The following is a 15,966-nucleotide window of genomic DNA, read 5'->3' as shown; positions in this document are numbered from 1 at the left end:
AGGCATTTAAAAAACGAGAATAAAAATAGCTTGCAGACTCCACTGCCCAGAAGCTGCCCATGCCACCTAGCCACGGTCAATGCCGCGGTGTACAACATTGCCATGGTTGGAGAGTTCTTCGGCCACATCTCCTTTGAGCTGTTTTGCAGACAAAGTTTCAAGGACGACAGAAAACTTTTCATGCTCTGAGCACTGAGGAGAAAGGATTTGGTTATACAACATCCTGCTTTCACAGGATTATTCAAGGATTTATGTGCCAGAGTGGTAATTTCACATGCCTTAATGGCACTGGTGGCAAGTCCATCTAGGGGCGAAATATGATGAAGAGATTTTTATCCTGAAGCATATGGGTCCTGGCATCTTGCCCATGACAAATGCTGGACCCAACACAAATAGTTCCCAGCTTTTTCAGCTGTACTGCCAAGAGTGGTTGTATGGCAAGGCTGTGGTCTCTGGCAAGTAAAAGAGGGCATGAATATTGTGCAAGCCATAGAGTGCTTTGGGTCCAGGAATGGCAAGACCAGCAAAAAGATCACCATTGCTGACTGTGGACAAATCAAATAAATTTGACTTGTGTTTTATCTTAACTACCAGACCGTTATTTCTGTAGCTCAGGAGAGCACCTATTCACCCCCATCTGTTCAAAATATCCTATAACTTTGTGCTCTCACTGCAGTTCTATGAGTTCCGTATTTTCCTTATTCCCCTCCCAGTCTAGCTGGATTGCAGAGTTAAGTTTATGACTATGAAATAAAAACTAAACAACAATAAAAAATTTAAAAATGAGAATAAAAATAACAGGTCACTTTAAAATAGACTTATAAAAGAATAAGTCTATTTATCCACATATCTACCACTTTTGGCACTCTTCACTTCTACATGTCTATCCAAATTTCCATCAAAAAAGCTTCTTTCAACATTTCTTATAGTATACCCTGTAAGCAATGAATTTCCCAACTTTTCACAGTCTGAAAGTCTTTATTAAAACTTCAGTTTTGAAAAGCATTTTCACTGGGTATAAAGCTCTAAGTCATTCTACTGTGTTCTTTTTTTTTTATGCCCAATTATATTTTATTTTTTTTTAATTTTATTTTATTATATTATGTTAATCACCATACAGTACATCCCCAGATTCCGATGTAATTTGATGCTTCATTAGTTGCGTATAACACCCAGTGCACCATGCAATACGTGCCCTCCTTACTACCCATCACCAGTCTATCCCATTCCCCCACCCCCTCCCCTCTGAAGTCTTCAGTTTGTTTCTCATAGTCCATAGTCTCTCATGTTTCATTCCCCCTTCTGATTACCCCCCTTTTCTTTATCCCTTTCTTCCCCTACCGATCATCCTAGTTCTTATGTTCCATAGATGAGAGAAATCATATGATAATTGTCTTTCTCTGCTTGACTTATTTCACTTAGCATTATCTCCTCCAGTGCCGTCCATGTTGCAGCAAATGTTGAGAATTCGTTCTTTCTGATAGCTGAGTAATATTCCATTGTATATATGGACCACAGCTTCTTAATCCAGTCATCTGTTGAAGGGCATCTCGGCTCCTTCCATGATTTGGCTATTGTGGACAATGCAGCTATGAACATTGGGGTGCATATGGCCCTTCTCTTTACTACGTCTGTATCTTTGGGGTAAACACCCAGTAGTGCAATGGCTGGGTCATAGGGTAGTTCAATTTTTAACTTTTTAAGGGACCTCCACACTGTTTTCCAGAGTGGCTGTACCAACTTGCATTCCCACCAACAATGTAGGAGGGATCCCCTTTCTCCACATCCTCTCCAACAATTGTTGTTTCTTGCCTTGTCTATCTTTGCCATTCTAACTGGCGTAAGGTGGTATCTCAGTGTGGTTTTGATTTGAATTTCCCTGATGGCTAATGATTTTGAACATTTTTTCATGTGTCTGTTAGCCATTTGTATGTCTTCATTGGAAAAGTGTCTGTTCATATCTTCTGCCCATTTTATGATTTGTTTATTTGTTTCTCGTGTATTGAGTTTGAGAAGTTCTTTGTAGATCTTGGATACCAGTCCTTTATCTGTGGTGTCCTTTGCAAATATATTCTCCCATTCCGTGGGCTGTCTCTTAGTTTTTTTGACTGTTTCCTTGGCTGTGCAGAAGCTCTTTATCCTGATAAAGTCCCATAAGTTCATTTTATCTTTTATTTCTCTTGCCTTTGGCGATGTGTCGTGAAAAAGGTTGCTCTGGCCGATGTCATAGAAGTTGTTGCCTATGTTCTCCTCTAGAATTTTGATGGATTCCTGTCTCACATTGAGGTCTTTCATCCATTTGGAGTTTATTTTTGTGTATGGTGTGAGAGAGTGGTCAAGTTTCATTCTTTTGCATGTAGCTGTCCAATTTTCCCAGCACCATTTATTGAAGAGACTGTCTTTTTTCCACCGGATGTTTTTTCCTGCTTTATCAAAGATTAGTTGCCCAAAGAGCCGAGGGTCCATTTCTGGGTTCTCTATTCTGTTCCATTGGTCGATGTGTCTGTTTTTGTGCCAGTACCATGCTGTCTTTGTGATCACAGCTTTGTAGTACAGCTCGAAATCCGGCATTGTGATGCCCCCAGCTTTGTTTTTCCTTTTCAACAGTTCCTTGGAGATTCGGGGCCTTTTCTGGTTCCATACAAATTTAAGGACTATTTGTTCCAGTTCTTTGAAAAATGTCCTCGGTATTTTGATCGGGATAGCATTGAAAGTGTAGATTGCTCTGGGTAGTATGGACATTTTAACTATGTTAATTCTTCCAATCCATGAGCATGGAATATTTTTCCATCTTTTTATGTCTTCCTCAATATCTTTCAAAAGTGATCTATAGTTTCTAGGATATAGGTCCTTTACGTCTCTGGTTAAGTTAATTCCAAGGTAACGTATGGTTTTTGGTGTTATTGTAAATGGGATGGATTCCCTAATTTCTCTTTCTTCAGTCTCGTTATTCGTGTATAGAAATGCAACTGATTTCTGGGCATTGATTTTGTATCCTGCCACCTTACTGAATTGTTCTATAACTTCTAATAGTTTGGGAGTGGATTCCTTTGGGTTTTCCATATAGAGTATCATGTCATCTGCAAAGAGAGACAGTTTGACTTCTTCTTTGCCGATTTGGATACCTTTGATCCCTTTTTGTCTTCTGATTGCTGTTGCAAGGACTTCTAGTACTATGTTGAATAATAGTGGCGAGAGTGGGCATCCTTGTCGTGTTCCTGATCTTAAGGGAAAGGCTTCCAGCTTTTCCCCATTGAGAATAATGCTTGCAGTAGGCTTTTCATAGATGGCTTTTATGAGATTGAGAAATGTACCCTCTATTCCTACACTCTGAAGGGTTTTAATCAGGAAAGGATGCTGTATTTTGTCAAATGCTTTTTCTGCATCAATTGAGAGGATCATATGGTTCTTGAGTCTTTTCTTGTTGATATGATGTATCACATTGATTGATTTGCGAGTGTTGAACCATGCTTGCATCCCAGGTATGAATCCCACTTGGTCATGATGGATAATCCTTTTAATGTACTGTTGGATTCTATTAGCAAGGATCTTGTTGAGGATTTTGGCATCCATATTCATTAGAGAAATCGGTCTGTAATTCTCCTTTTTGAGGGGGTCTTTGCCTGGTTTGGGGATCAAGGTAATATTAGCCTCATAGAATGAGTTTGGTAGCTTTCCTTCTGTTTCTATTTTTTGAAATAGCTTTAGGAGAATAGGTATTATTTCTTCTTTGAATGTTTGGTAGAATTCCCCAGGAAAACCGTCTGGGCCTGGAGTTTTATTATTTGGAAGGTTGTTTATCACTGACTCAATTTCTTCATAGTTAATTGGCCTATTTAAGAAATCTATTTCTTCCTGTTTCAGTCTTGGTAGTTTATAGGTTTCCAGGAAGGCCTCCATCTCTTCCAGATTGTTTAGTTTTTTGGCATATAGCTGTTGATAAAAGTTTCTAATAATCCTTGCAATTTCAATGGTGCTGGTCGTGACCTCTCCCTTTTCAGTCATAATTTTAATAATCTCAGTCCTTTCTCTTTGTTTTTGGACAAGTTTTGCCAGTGGTCTATCAATTTTATGGATTCTCTCAAAGAACCAGCTTCTAGTCCTGTTGATCTGCTCTACTGTGCTTCTGGTTTCTAATTCATTGATTTCTGCTCTAATCTTGGTCAACTCCTTCCTTGTCAGTGGGTTAGGCCTGTCCCTCTGTTGCTGTTCCAGTTTCTTGAGGTGAGAATATAGAAACTGCATTTTAGATTTTTCTATTCTTTTGAGTGAGGCTTGGATGGCTATGTATTTCCCCCTTAGGACTGCCTTTGCAGTATCCCATAGGTTTTGGACCGTTGTGTATTCATTCTCGTTGGTCTCCATAAATTGTTTAATTTGTTTTTTGATTTCCTGGTTTATCGAGTCATTCTTGAGCAGGATGGTTCTTAGCCTCCAAGTGTTTGAGTTTCTTCCAGGTTTTTCCTTGTGGTTGAGTTCCAATTTCAGAGCGTTGTGGTCTGAGAATATGCAGGGGATAATTTCAATCTTTTGGTATTGGCTGAGACCTGTTTTGTGTCCCAGAGCATGATCTATTCTTGAGAATGTTCCATGGGCATTTGAATAGAATGAGTATTCTTTGGTTCTGGGGTGTAGTGTTCTATATATATCTATGAGGTCCAACTCGTCGAGTATGGCATTCAAAGCCTTTGATTCTTTGCTTAGTTTTTGCCAGGGTGTTCTGTCTATTTCTGATAGTGGGGTGTTGAGGTCCCCTACTATTACTGTGTTCTTATCTATATGTCTCTTTATTTTGGTTAAGAGTTGGCTTGTGTATCTTGCTGCTCCCCTGTTGGGGGCATATATATTAATAATTGTCATATCCACTTGTTGAATACTTCCTTTAAGAATAATATAGTGCCCTTCTGTATCTCTCTCTATGGCCTCTAGTTTAAAATCCAGTCTATCTGATATGAGAATTGCTACTCCAGCTTTCTTTTGAGGTCCATTTGCGTGGAAGATGGTACTCCATCCCCTTACTCTAAGTCTGAATGCATCTTTGGGTTCAAAATGAGTCTCTTGTAGACAGCAAATGGATGGGTCATGTCTTTTTATCCAATCTGCAACCCTGTGGCGTTTTATGGGAGAGTTTAAGCCATTTAGATTGATAGAGATTATTGACAGATATGATTTTAATGATGCCATTTCTCTTTAAAGTCTTTGTATCGGTTGTGACTTGCTGCTCTGTATCACTCTTGGGGCCTTTTTACCTTTATAGAGCCCCCCTTAATATCTCCTGTAGGGCTGGTTTCGTGGTTACGAAATTGGTTAATGATTGGCGATTTTGGAACGTCTTTATTTCTCCATCAATTCTGAATGACAGCTTTGCTGGATAAAGGATCCTTGGCTGCATGTTTTTCTCTGAAAGAGCTTTAAAAATGCCCCCCCAAGCCTTTCTCTCATTCCAGGTCTCTGTAGACAGGTCTGACGTAATCCTGATACCTTTGCCTTGGTACGTGAGAAATTTCTTTGCCCTGGCCGCTTTCAATACTGTATCCTTGGATCTAATATTTGCGAATTGCACTATGACATGCCGTGGCGTAGGTTTGTCCTGGTTGAGCTTGGATGGGGTCCTCTCTGCCTCTTGGACACGAATGCTTGTTTCCCTTGCTAGATTAGGGAAGTTTTCAGCTACAATTTGTTCAAATATCTCTTCTAGACCTCTGTTTTTCTCCACCCCTTCAGGGATGCCGATGATTCTGACATTGGATCGTTTCATAGAGTCAGTAATCTCCCGTAATCTACATTCGTGGGCGTGGATTTTTTTAAGACCAGCTTCTATTTTCGTTTTTTCTTCTACTAACCCATCCTCCAATTCGCTAACGCGTTCCTCTGCCTCGGTGACCCTGGCCGTCAGAGCCTCTAGTTTTGACTGCATTTGGCTCATAGAATTTTTAATTTCTGTCAGATTCGCTCTCATTTCTGCCCTTAGGGATTCTATATTCTCAGCAACGCTTTCTCTGATGCTTTTTTCAAGTTTACTCATCATCTTGACCATTGTTGCTCTGAATTCCATTTCTGATAATTGGGATACATCCATATGTATTAATTCTGTGGCCGAGGCCAATTCTGTGGCAGAGGCCACAGACTCATTATCTTTTCTTTGCTGGGGGGGACTTCTCCTTCTCGTCATTCTGATGAAGAGAGATTGCAGGGTTGTCCAGAGCCCAAGTGTTGACTGGGACCCAGGCCGTGCGCCCTTGTTTTATAGAGATCTTAGGGATGTGGGCTTCTTCCTTAAAGAGTTTATTTATTTATTTGAGAGAGAGAGAGACAGTCAGCAAGAAAGGGAACCCAAGCAGAGGAGTGGGAGAGGAAGAAGCAGGTTCCCGGTGGAGAAGCCCGATGAAGGACTCCTTACGGAGCGTTGTGATCACACCCTAATCCGAAGACAGGTGCTTGGTGACTGCGCCACTCAGGCGCTCCGGGTTGTGGGCTTCTTGATTTTTCAGCCTGCCTTCTGGGGGAGGGGCCTGCCTGCAGGTACTCAGAAAACCCTGTTTGGGTAGAGTCTCTGTGTCCCTTGCGAGGGGGGATGGGGATGGGCACCCTGTGAGCCGGTATTTCCGGGCTTTTGTTCTCTGGCGGCTTTCCCTGGCGGTTTGCTATGCCTCTTCTGAGAGAGCAGCAGCGGCTGAAATTCAGCCTCTGTCTCAGAACAGAGGGATCGCGGATCGTTCTCCACTGATGTTCTGGCCACTTTAACTCTGTTTCTGTTGGTGCTGCTCAACCCTGCAGCATCCCGGGCTGTGCGCCCCACACCCGGCGTCCCAGCCCTCACTTCCAGGGCCGGCACGTCTCTGTCCTTTGTGTTTCCAACCCCGCCCGCCGCCAGCCGCCCCGCGCGGGCTCCCGGAGCTCCCCGTCTCAGTCTGGTGTCTCACGGGTGCTGACCGCGAGTCCGCCTGCTCCCCCGTGCAGGTGGCCCTCCAGCCGCCAGCCGCCCCGCGGACGCTCCCGGAGCTCCCGGTCTCAGCCTCGATCCAGTGAGCACACCGGAGCTCCGGAGCTCCGTGAGATGCTTGGTGGTGCACGCTCCCGGCTCACGGACTCAGTCTGCCGTTTCCAGAGTGCGGGTCCGCGGTCCGCCCGCTCCCCGGTGCAGGTGGCCCGCCAGCCGCCCTGCGCGCGCTCCTGGAGTTCGCGTTCTAAGTCTGTTGTCTCGCGGGTGCCGTCCGCGAGTCCGCCTGCTCCCCCGTGCAGGTGGCCCGCCAACCGCCAGCCTTCTCGCGTACGCTCCCGGAGCTCCCTTCTCAGCCTGCTGTCTCAAGCGTGCGGGTCCGCGGTCTGTCCGCTCCCCCTTGCAGGTGGCTACCGCTTCCCGGCGCCCTGACACGGCGGCTCCCTCCCCCTTCTGTTTAGCTTCCGATATCTGTGCGCGGTTTCACGGCTCCCCGCTTCGTACCTCGATACTCAGCGCTGGAGATGTTCATTTGTAGAGATCCAGATGTATCTTCCTGCGTCTCAGGCTGATTCCGTGGATGTTCCTGCTGGGTCTGGTACCTATCCAGCTCAACTCAGGGGACCGGCTGAAAAAGGGGTCCCCTACTCCTCCGCCATCTTAACCTCCTCAGTCCCCTTGTTTGTTTTGATTTCGCAGGGATCACTGCTCTATGCTGGCTGTTGTCCAATGTCTGAAAGCCATTGTTTCATTTATTTTATCTAGTTTTCTAGTTGTTTAAGACAGCAGCAAAAACCTAGCCCCTGTTCTTCCACCGTGACTGGCAGTGCAAGTCCTGTATATATTTTTAATGTTTACTTGAAAGAATAGATTTCATTTTATTCATATGTAAGTAGCAGTGTAGAGAGTTTGAAACAGAACTAACCTTGGGGGACTGGGATAGGCCGGTGATGGGTATTAAGGGGGGCACATATTGCATGGAGCACTGGGTGTTATACGCAAATAATGAATCATGGAACACTACATCAAAAGCTAAGGATATACTGTATGGTGACTAACATAATAAAAAATTATTATTAAAAAAAAACAAAACTAACCTCTAAACCTCATTTTGGACAATGGGAAAGATCAAATACAAGAACACATGTAACAATACTTTTTCAGCTATAAAATACTATGACTCATAATCATGTGCCAACATACTCAGTTACTATTAGAAAACAGGATAAAAAAAAAAACCAGGATAAAATACCACTAAGAAGAGAGTACCAAATAACAAAGATGTCTAGAGAGAAAGCTTGGTTGCATTTTCCGAACTGTATTGTAAATCTCAGTAAGCCATCCATGACGGAATTTCTGTTAAGCCCATAAAAGTAAAATAAAGCCAAGAGATGAAAATCCAACACCAAGACTCTGGCTGGTCAGTTTGCCTATGGTGAAGAAAGAAAAATTCCAAGTGCTGTCACAAAACAGATACGAAGAAAGGTAGTAATGATGGAAGTAAACTAAGTCTATTTTTGGCAGTATTTCTAACATATTACATCCTTGGATAAGTAACCTCTATCTCTCTATGACTCAGTTTCTCCACAGCAGTCATTTTGGGGAATGAAGGAAGTTAGGAATGAATGCAACCTGTGAATTCTAAAGCATTACACAGATTACAAAGCTGCCTTCATGTTGGTGCTTTTCCAAAGGTAACATTTCAGTGAGATAAAAAGCTGGGCCAATTCTATCAGTGATAATCATCTATTCAATAGACTGAATAATCTAAGCTAAAAGAATATATATTTCCCGGGTCTCAAAGTGATTTTCAGTTTGAATGGAAACAAATTCAACCAGTAATGATTTTTATTTCCTTCTGAAAGAGGTCTTAAGCAGTTGAAGCAACTCCCCGTTAACTAGAATGGTTTATAGGAATGATTCCTGTCTAAATGCTAAGATGGCATAAGATTTTAGTGTGTAAATATAGTTGATAGATCTGTATGTGTAAGTATTTTTGGATTTTCATAGTCAGATATTAAATCAATAAAAGATACTGTAGATGAAAACATTCTACAGGAGGACACTGAAACTTTTTCAAGCTAATCTATCACAGATCTTTATTTTTACTTTTATTTATTTTAAAGATTTATTCATTTTAGAGAGAGAGAGAGAGAGTGCACAACCAGGGGGAGGGGCAGAGGGAGAGAGAGAAAAAGACAGAGAGGGAAAACAGACTCTGCACTGAGCAGGGAGCCCAAGTAGGGGCTTGATCTCAAGACCTTGAGATTATGACCTGAGTTGAAACCAAGAGTTGGAGGTTTAACCGACTAAGCCACCCAGGTGCCCCTATTTATTTATTTTTTTAAGTAGTCTCCACGCCCAGTGTAGAGCCCAATGCGGGACCCGAACTCATGACCCTGAGATCAAGACCTCAGCTGAGATCAAGAGTTGGATGCTTAGGGGCGCCTGGGTGGCTCAGTCATTAAGCGTCTGCCTTCGGCTCAGGGCGTGATCCCAGAGTCCTGGGATCGAGCCCCACATCAGGCTCCTCTGCTGGAGCCTGCTTCTTCCTCTCCCACTCTCCCTGCTTGTGTTCCCTCTCGTTGACTGTCTCTGTCAAATAAATAAATAAATAAAATCTTAAAAAAAAAAAAAGTTGGATGCTTAACCAATTGAGCCACCCAAGTGCCTCAAAGATACCACAGATTTTTAAATGTACCATTACTTTATATGGTAGCATAAAAGAAAGAAAAAAATGTATATTGGCTAATTGAATTTAAATAAAAAAACAAAAAACACTGCCAATTAATTATGATGTTTTGCAGATAATTTAAAACAAATTCTAATGTCAGATGAACTGTGAAAAATGGGCAACTTAGGGGCGCCTGGGTGGCACAGCGGTTAAGGGTCTGCCTTCGGCTCAGGGCATGATCCCAGCGTTATGGGATCGAGCCCCACATCAGGCTCCTCCGCTATGAGCCTGCTTCTTCCTTTCCCACTCCCCCTGCTTGTGTTCCCTCTCTCGCTGGCTATCTCTCTCTCTGTCGAATAAATAAATAAAATCTTTAAAAAAAAAATGGGCAACTTAAAATGCATGTAAGAATCAACTTCAAATCATAATCAATTATTTGGAAAAGCTAATGAAAGTAGGCACTTAAAACACTTGCAAACCATTAACCAGACATATATGAATATGAATGAAAGTCTTCGTGTTTCGCCAGAATAAGTAAAAAATAAATACCCCAACAAGTATTGAAAATACTTGTAAATTAAAACTCCTTGAACTAAAAAACAAAATTACCACTCGGGAGTTTTTCAAACAAATACACTCTTATTTTACCTACTATTAAAGGTAAGATTGGTTGTATATTTAAACACGTCTTTAACGAAGTTGATTTCAGAATCAATGACATACTTGGAAAAACAAGACTAATCTATTGCTGGAAAATGGCAGAAGTCATCCTGAGGAAGAGTAAGTATCTGGGATATTTTATCTTCTGCTTGCTCGTATTATCCTTGGTGATTCAAACAATACAGTTAGTGAGACAAACTGCTGTTCATGTTTGAAGACAGGGAAAACCATCCTCACATAACCAAGAATTCAGAAAATACTTTTTCCTCAAACCTACTGCTTCACCACCATTGCTTACCCCCACCTCTCTCATTAAAGATTATGGCCTACTTTGGTATAATTAGTACTCAAAATACACAATCGTGAAGAACAGTTATTATATAACTCAAGTATCAGTTCTTCACCACACCTGATTTTCAACTTCTCTACTTAAGTACTTGATTAACAACCAAGAGTCACTAATAACTGCATCATCTTAATCGTACTTATTTGGAGCTCGGAGACCACTCTTTTTAATTAAAATGCAAAGAAATCCTTGAAATCTAATACTCAAACATCCAATTACTATAACTTTTCCCCTGTTACAGGGATAATTTAAGAGATGATAAACTTGCTGGCAATTAGAAAGAGAATGGCTTATTCCAAAAAGTGACCAATTAACAAAAAGTATAATGTGGGGAGCAGAGATAAGAGAAAGGGACGACCAGAGCACCTCTTCAGAGCAGAACACACATAACTAAGAGAAGTCCTATTAACAGTCCTCTTGATTCCATTATGTAACATTCAAAGGCTGAAACTTCACCATGCTGAAAGTATCTATAATATGACTTCCCCAGATTCTAGAGTTTAAACAATTACTGAATTAAAAATTAAGATCATCATAAAAAAGATTAAGATTATAAAAACTACAAAATTTTGTCATATGCCGTAACATGTGGAAAACATATCATCCAATTACTATAATTATTGATTACTTAAAAAGATATCTTTGCTTCTATAAGAAAGTTACTTGTCAGTAAAGAGACCCACTTACTTGTCAAAGCTATATTGGGCCATTCTAGCAATGAAGGTTGCTTCCCCAACCACCTGAGCCATTCTTCCAAGAGCTTCCCCTGCTGCACATCGTAAGATGGGGTTTGGGTTGTCCAGAGCACCCATAACCAGAGTCAGAGCAGACTTACGAACTTCTTCAGGTCCTAAAGTACTTTTGTTTTCAGCCAGGCCCTACGGTTATTAAAAAAAAAAAAAAAAAAGGAAATTAAAAATTCATATTAAATAAAAAAAAAATGTGCTGCAATCTTTGTAAATATAACCACTTCATCCATTTTTTCAACTTTTTATTTTTTAATTTTTTAAAGATTTTATATATAATAATTTTTTATATTATGTTAGTCACCATACCTAGTTTTTGATGTAAAGTTCCATGATTCATTACTTGCGTATAACACCCAGCGCACCATGCAATACGTGCCCTCCTTAATACCCATCACCCACCCATTATATCCCATTCCCCCACCCCTTCCCCTCTGAAGCTCTCAGTTTGTTTCCCAGAGTCCATAGTCTCTCATGGTTCATTCCCCCTTCTGTTTACCCCCCCTTTCTTCTTCCCTTTCTTCTCCTACCAATCTTCCTATTTCTTATGTTCCATAAATGAATGAAACCTTATGATAATTGTCTTTCTCTGCTTGACTTATTTTGCTTAGCATTATCTCCTCCGGTCCCTTCCATGTAGCTGCAAATGTTGTGAAATCGTTCTTTTTGATATTCCATTGTATATATGGACCATGTCTTCTTAATCCAGTCATCTGTTGAAGGGCATCTTGGCTCCTTCCATGATTTAGCTATTGTGGACAATGCTGCTATGAACATTGGGGTACATATGGCCCTTCTCTTCACTACCTCTGTATCTTTGGGGTAAATACTCAGTAGTGCAATTGCTGGATCATAGTGTAGCTCAATTTTTAACTTTTTAAGGGACCTCCACACTGTTTTCTGAAGTGGCTGTACCAACTTGCATTCCCACCACATCCTCTCCAACATTTGTTGTTTCCTGCCTTGTCAATTTTTGCCATTCTAACTGGTGTAAGGTGGTATCTCAATGTGGTTTTGATTTCAATTTCCCTGATGGCTAATGATTTTCAACATTTTTTCATGTGTCTGTTAGCCATCTGTATGTCTTCATTGGAAAAGTGTCTGTTCATATCTTCTGTGTTTTTATTTTAATCACCCAATGCTCATCATGACAAGTGTACTCCTTAATCCCTATCACCTATTTCACCCATCCACCCACACACCTCCCCTCTGATATCCAGTTTGCTCTCAATAGTTGAAGAGTTTGTTTCTTGGTTTATCTCTCTTTTTCCCCTTTGCTCATTTTTTTTGTTTCCTAAATTCCACATATGAGTGGAATCATATAGTATTTGTCTTTCTCTGACTGACTTATTTCACTTAGCATTATACTCTCTAGTTCTACCCATGTCATTGCAAATGGCAAGATTTCATTTTTTATGGCTGAGTAATATTCCATTATATATATATATATATATTCCATTATATATATATATTCCATTATATATATATATTCCATTATATATATATATTCCATTATATATATATATTCCATTATATATATATATTCCATTATATATATATATATATAAAATCACCTCTTTTTATCCATTCATCTATTGATGGGCACTTGGGCTGCTTCCAAATCTTTGTGATTATAAATAATGCTGCTATAAAATAGGGGTGCATGTATCAACCCTCTTTTTTTTAAATTGAAACACAGTTAACATACAACATTAGTTTCAGATGTACAACACACAGTGATTGGACAATTTTATGCATTGGGCTACGCTTGTCATAAGTGTAGTCACAATGTGTCACTGTGCAACATTATTACACTATTAACTATACTCCCCATGCTGCATTCCTGTGACCTATTTAGTTTATAACTGTAAGTTTGTAGCTCTTAATCCCATTCACCTATTTTACTCATTCCCCCACCCCATCCCCTTCTTCAACCATCTTTCACATGTATATACTACGTCTAGAATCAATACCTGTTAAATCAACAGTAATCAGTTTCCTAAACATGATTCAGAACATGATATATAACATAGTTATAGTCAATCAGCCCTAAAATGAACAATCCCTGGAAGTGTCTCTATCCAAAGACTAATGCTTAAAAATTGTTTTTATTTATAAGGGACACTGTACTATTAAATCAACTGTCGTTCAACTGATTGACATTTATCATTAGAACTTTAAGGAAAAGGTCTGATGAGTATAAAACTTTGATTTGTTTATATAAAAATTTCAGAGAACATAATTATGTCATCAAGAGTACATTTAATATGTATAAAAAGATTAAAAGGGGTAAAAATATCAGTAACTGAATACTGATACAATTTGTTCATCATATTATTTTTTTTCATAATAATATTTTTATTATGTTATTCACCATACAGTACATCCCTGGTTTTTGATATAAAGTTCAATGATTCATTAGTTGCGTATAACACCCAGTGCACCATGCAATACGTGCCCTCCTTACTACCCATCACCAGCCTATCCCATTCCCCCACCCCCTCCCCTCTGAAGCCCTCAGTTTGTTTTTTCAGAGTCCATAGTCTCTCATGTTTCATTCCCCCTTCTGATTACCCCCCTTTCTTTATCCCTTTCTTCTCCTACCGATCTTCCTAGTTCTTATGTTCCATAGATAAGAGAAACCTTAGGATAATTGTCTTTCTCTGCTTGACTTATTTCACTTAGCATCATATTAAATGTTAATATTTCTGTTCTATGTACACTTACTGTCATGGAACTTAACTTACTTGAGACCAAAATTCAACTCATGGTGCCGCAGGAAATGTTAACGACAACAGAGGCATTAGTGAGCAAATCTATGAAGAAATGTGTACTGTGGACCGATATTATAGTTGGTACATGGGCCTACCAGACCATGACTACCCAATTCTTTTTTAAAAAACTCAGATGTTGGTATTAGCTGATGGTCTCTAAATAGGGCATATACTAACAGTTATATAAATGATACAAACTTATATTTCTATAATCAATGCCTATGTCCCTTTTCCCTGATGTTTACAAACCATGATTTAATTCATGCCCATTTAAACACTTGTACTTGCTGATATTTTATTTTACGAGTAAATCCTTAAATTGGTGCTGATCAGTATAAAAAGTTTTCAAATACATCATGAGAAGCTGCATAGAACAGTGCATGAACTCTGACAGCTAGGCAAAATATTCGTTATTTCACTTCATACATGTAGAAACCGAGGTTCAAAAGGTTAAAGGAACTGCACAAGACATAAACCTAATGAGAGCTAAACCAGAACACAGTCTCTAAATGCAGCCTTCCTTCAGCTATACAACATAGCCTCTCTTGATTTATGGTCTAAACCACAAATTGAACTTAAGCTTTATCTGGTTAACCTTCGGTAGAATATCAGATTGCATTAGACATCTTTGAAAATTCTGAAAGAACTTACTAGCACTTGTAAAATCTGAAAGGTCACATCGAAACATGAACTTTAATATTATTAAAATATAAAACACTTATTTAATTACAATGAGTCTAACAGCTTCTAATTATTTAAACTAATATAAAAACACAGTTATCAAGTGATACACATATGATCATCATAACGGTCTAGATACACCTGTCTTATTAAAGGCATTAATTAAAATCTTAGGTCAGAATACTTATGTCTTAAAAGTAAATACCTTTAGTGCACTAAGAACGGCAGTAAAAATATTAAGCTGCACAGCCTGCTGGCGGACACCTTTGGCTTGTTTAACACATTCAGCAAAGTGATCCAACATTTGTAATCTATAAACACAGAACAAAGATAACATTAGCAATACTTTTTATTCAAATATGGCTCAGGAAACAAATAAGAGCAACAGCTAAGGGTGTAACAAATAATGTCCCATGCTGTTTCATTTCTTTTTTTTTTTTTTTTAAAGATTTTATTTATTTATTCAACAGAGATAGAGACAGCCAGCGAGAGAGGGAACAGAAGCAGGGGGATGGGAGAGGAAGAAGCAGGCTCATAGCGGAAGAGCCTGATGTGGGGCTCGATCCCATAACGCCAGGATCACGCCCTGAGCCGAAGGCAGACGCTTAACCGCTGTGCCACCCAGGCGCCCCCATGCTGTTTCATTTCTATTTCATTCCTGCAACTGGTTCAAACCAGATCTCCTCCTCCTGAACTTATCCCGGGACATGTGGTTTTTAACTGGAACAAAGTGAGTGACTAAATATTAAGTTTTAATTAACAAAATAAGGTCATAATTTCAGTGTTCTCTAACATTAACCCCAGCATCTAACAAAGTGCCTGGCATATAGTAGGCACTCGAGGTTTCATAAATAGAATAACAATCATTAATTATGCATCTGTGTAGAAGATTTTTAAGTTGGAAATTTTAAAATGTGGCATAATTTTTTTCTTCTTTTAAAATACTCTCACATGGAAGAAAATAGTACCTCATGTCCTATTCTCAGAAGCTAACTGGGAGATTTTTAAAAAGATTTAGCTTTGGTCATTTTTTGTTAATGTAGAAAATTTGAAGTGATTTTTATTATTTCAAATTATTTAAATGAGGCAGCAAAAAATAAACCCTCACAGCCATTTGAGACTATTCTGATAGAATGAGATCATTT

The 15,966-nt window shown here is 39.6% G+C and overlaps 1 protein-coding gene across 4 annotated transcripts in view; it reads right to left on the bottom strand.

Annotated features, from left to right (window-relative positions):
• The window catches only part of HEATR5B (HEAT repeat containing 5B), a 108,143-nt gene that overhangs the window by 60,730 nt on the left and 31,447 nt on the right, over positions 1-15,966 (bottom strand). For all 4 annotated transcript variants that reach the window (XM_002914827.4, XM_034659660.1, XM_034659658.1 and 1 more), the window contains exons 17-18: positions 15,027-15,132; positions 11,308-11,498 (exon numbers count right to left, since the gene is read on the bottom strand). In XM_002914827.4, coding sequence (XP_002914873.2) covers positions 11,308-11,498; positions 15,027-15,132 — 297 coding nt within the window. The remainder of the gene's footprint in view (positions 1-11,307; positions 11,499-15,026; positions 15,133-15,966) is intronic.

Source organism: Ailuropoda melanoleuca, chromosome 4 (assembly GCF_002007445.2).
Source record: "Ailuropoda melanoleuca isolate Jingjing chromosome 4, ASM200744v2, whole genome shotgun sequence".
Classification (NCBI taxonomy): domain Eukaryota; kingdom Metazoa; phylum Chordata; class Mammalia; order Carnivora; family Ursidae; genus Ailuropoda; species Ailuropoda melanoleuca.
The sequence above is the reverse complement of the archived record's forward strand: the minus strand, read 5'-3'. Positions and strand labels throughout refer to the sequence as shown.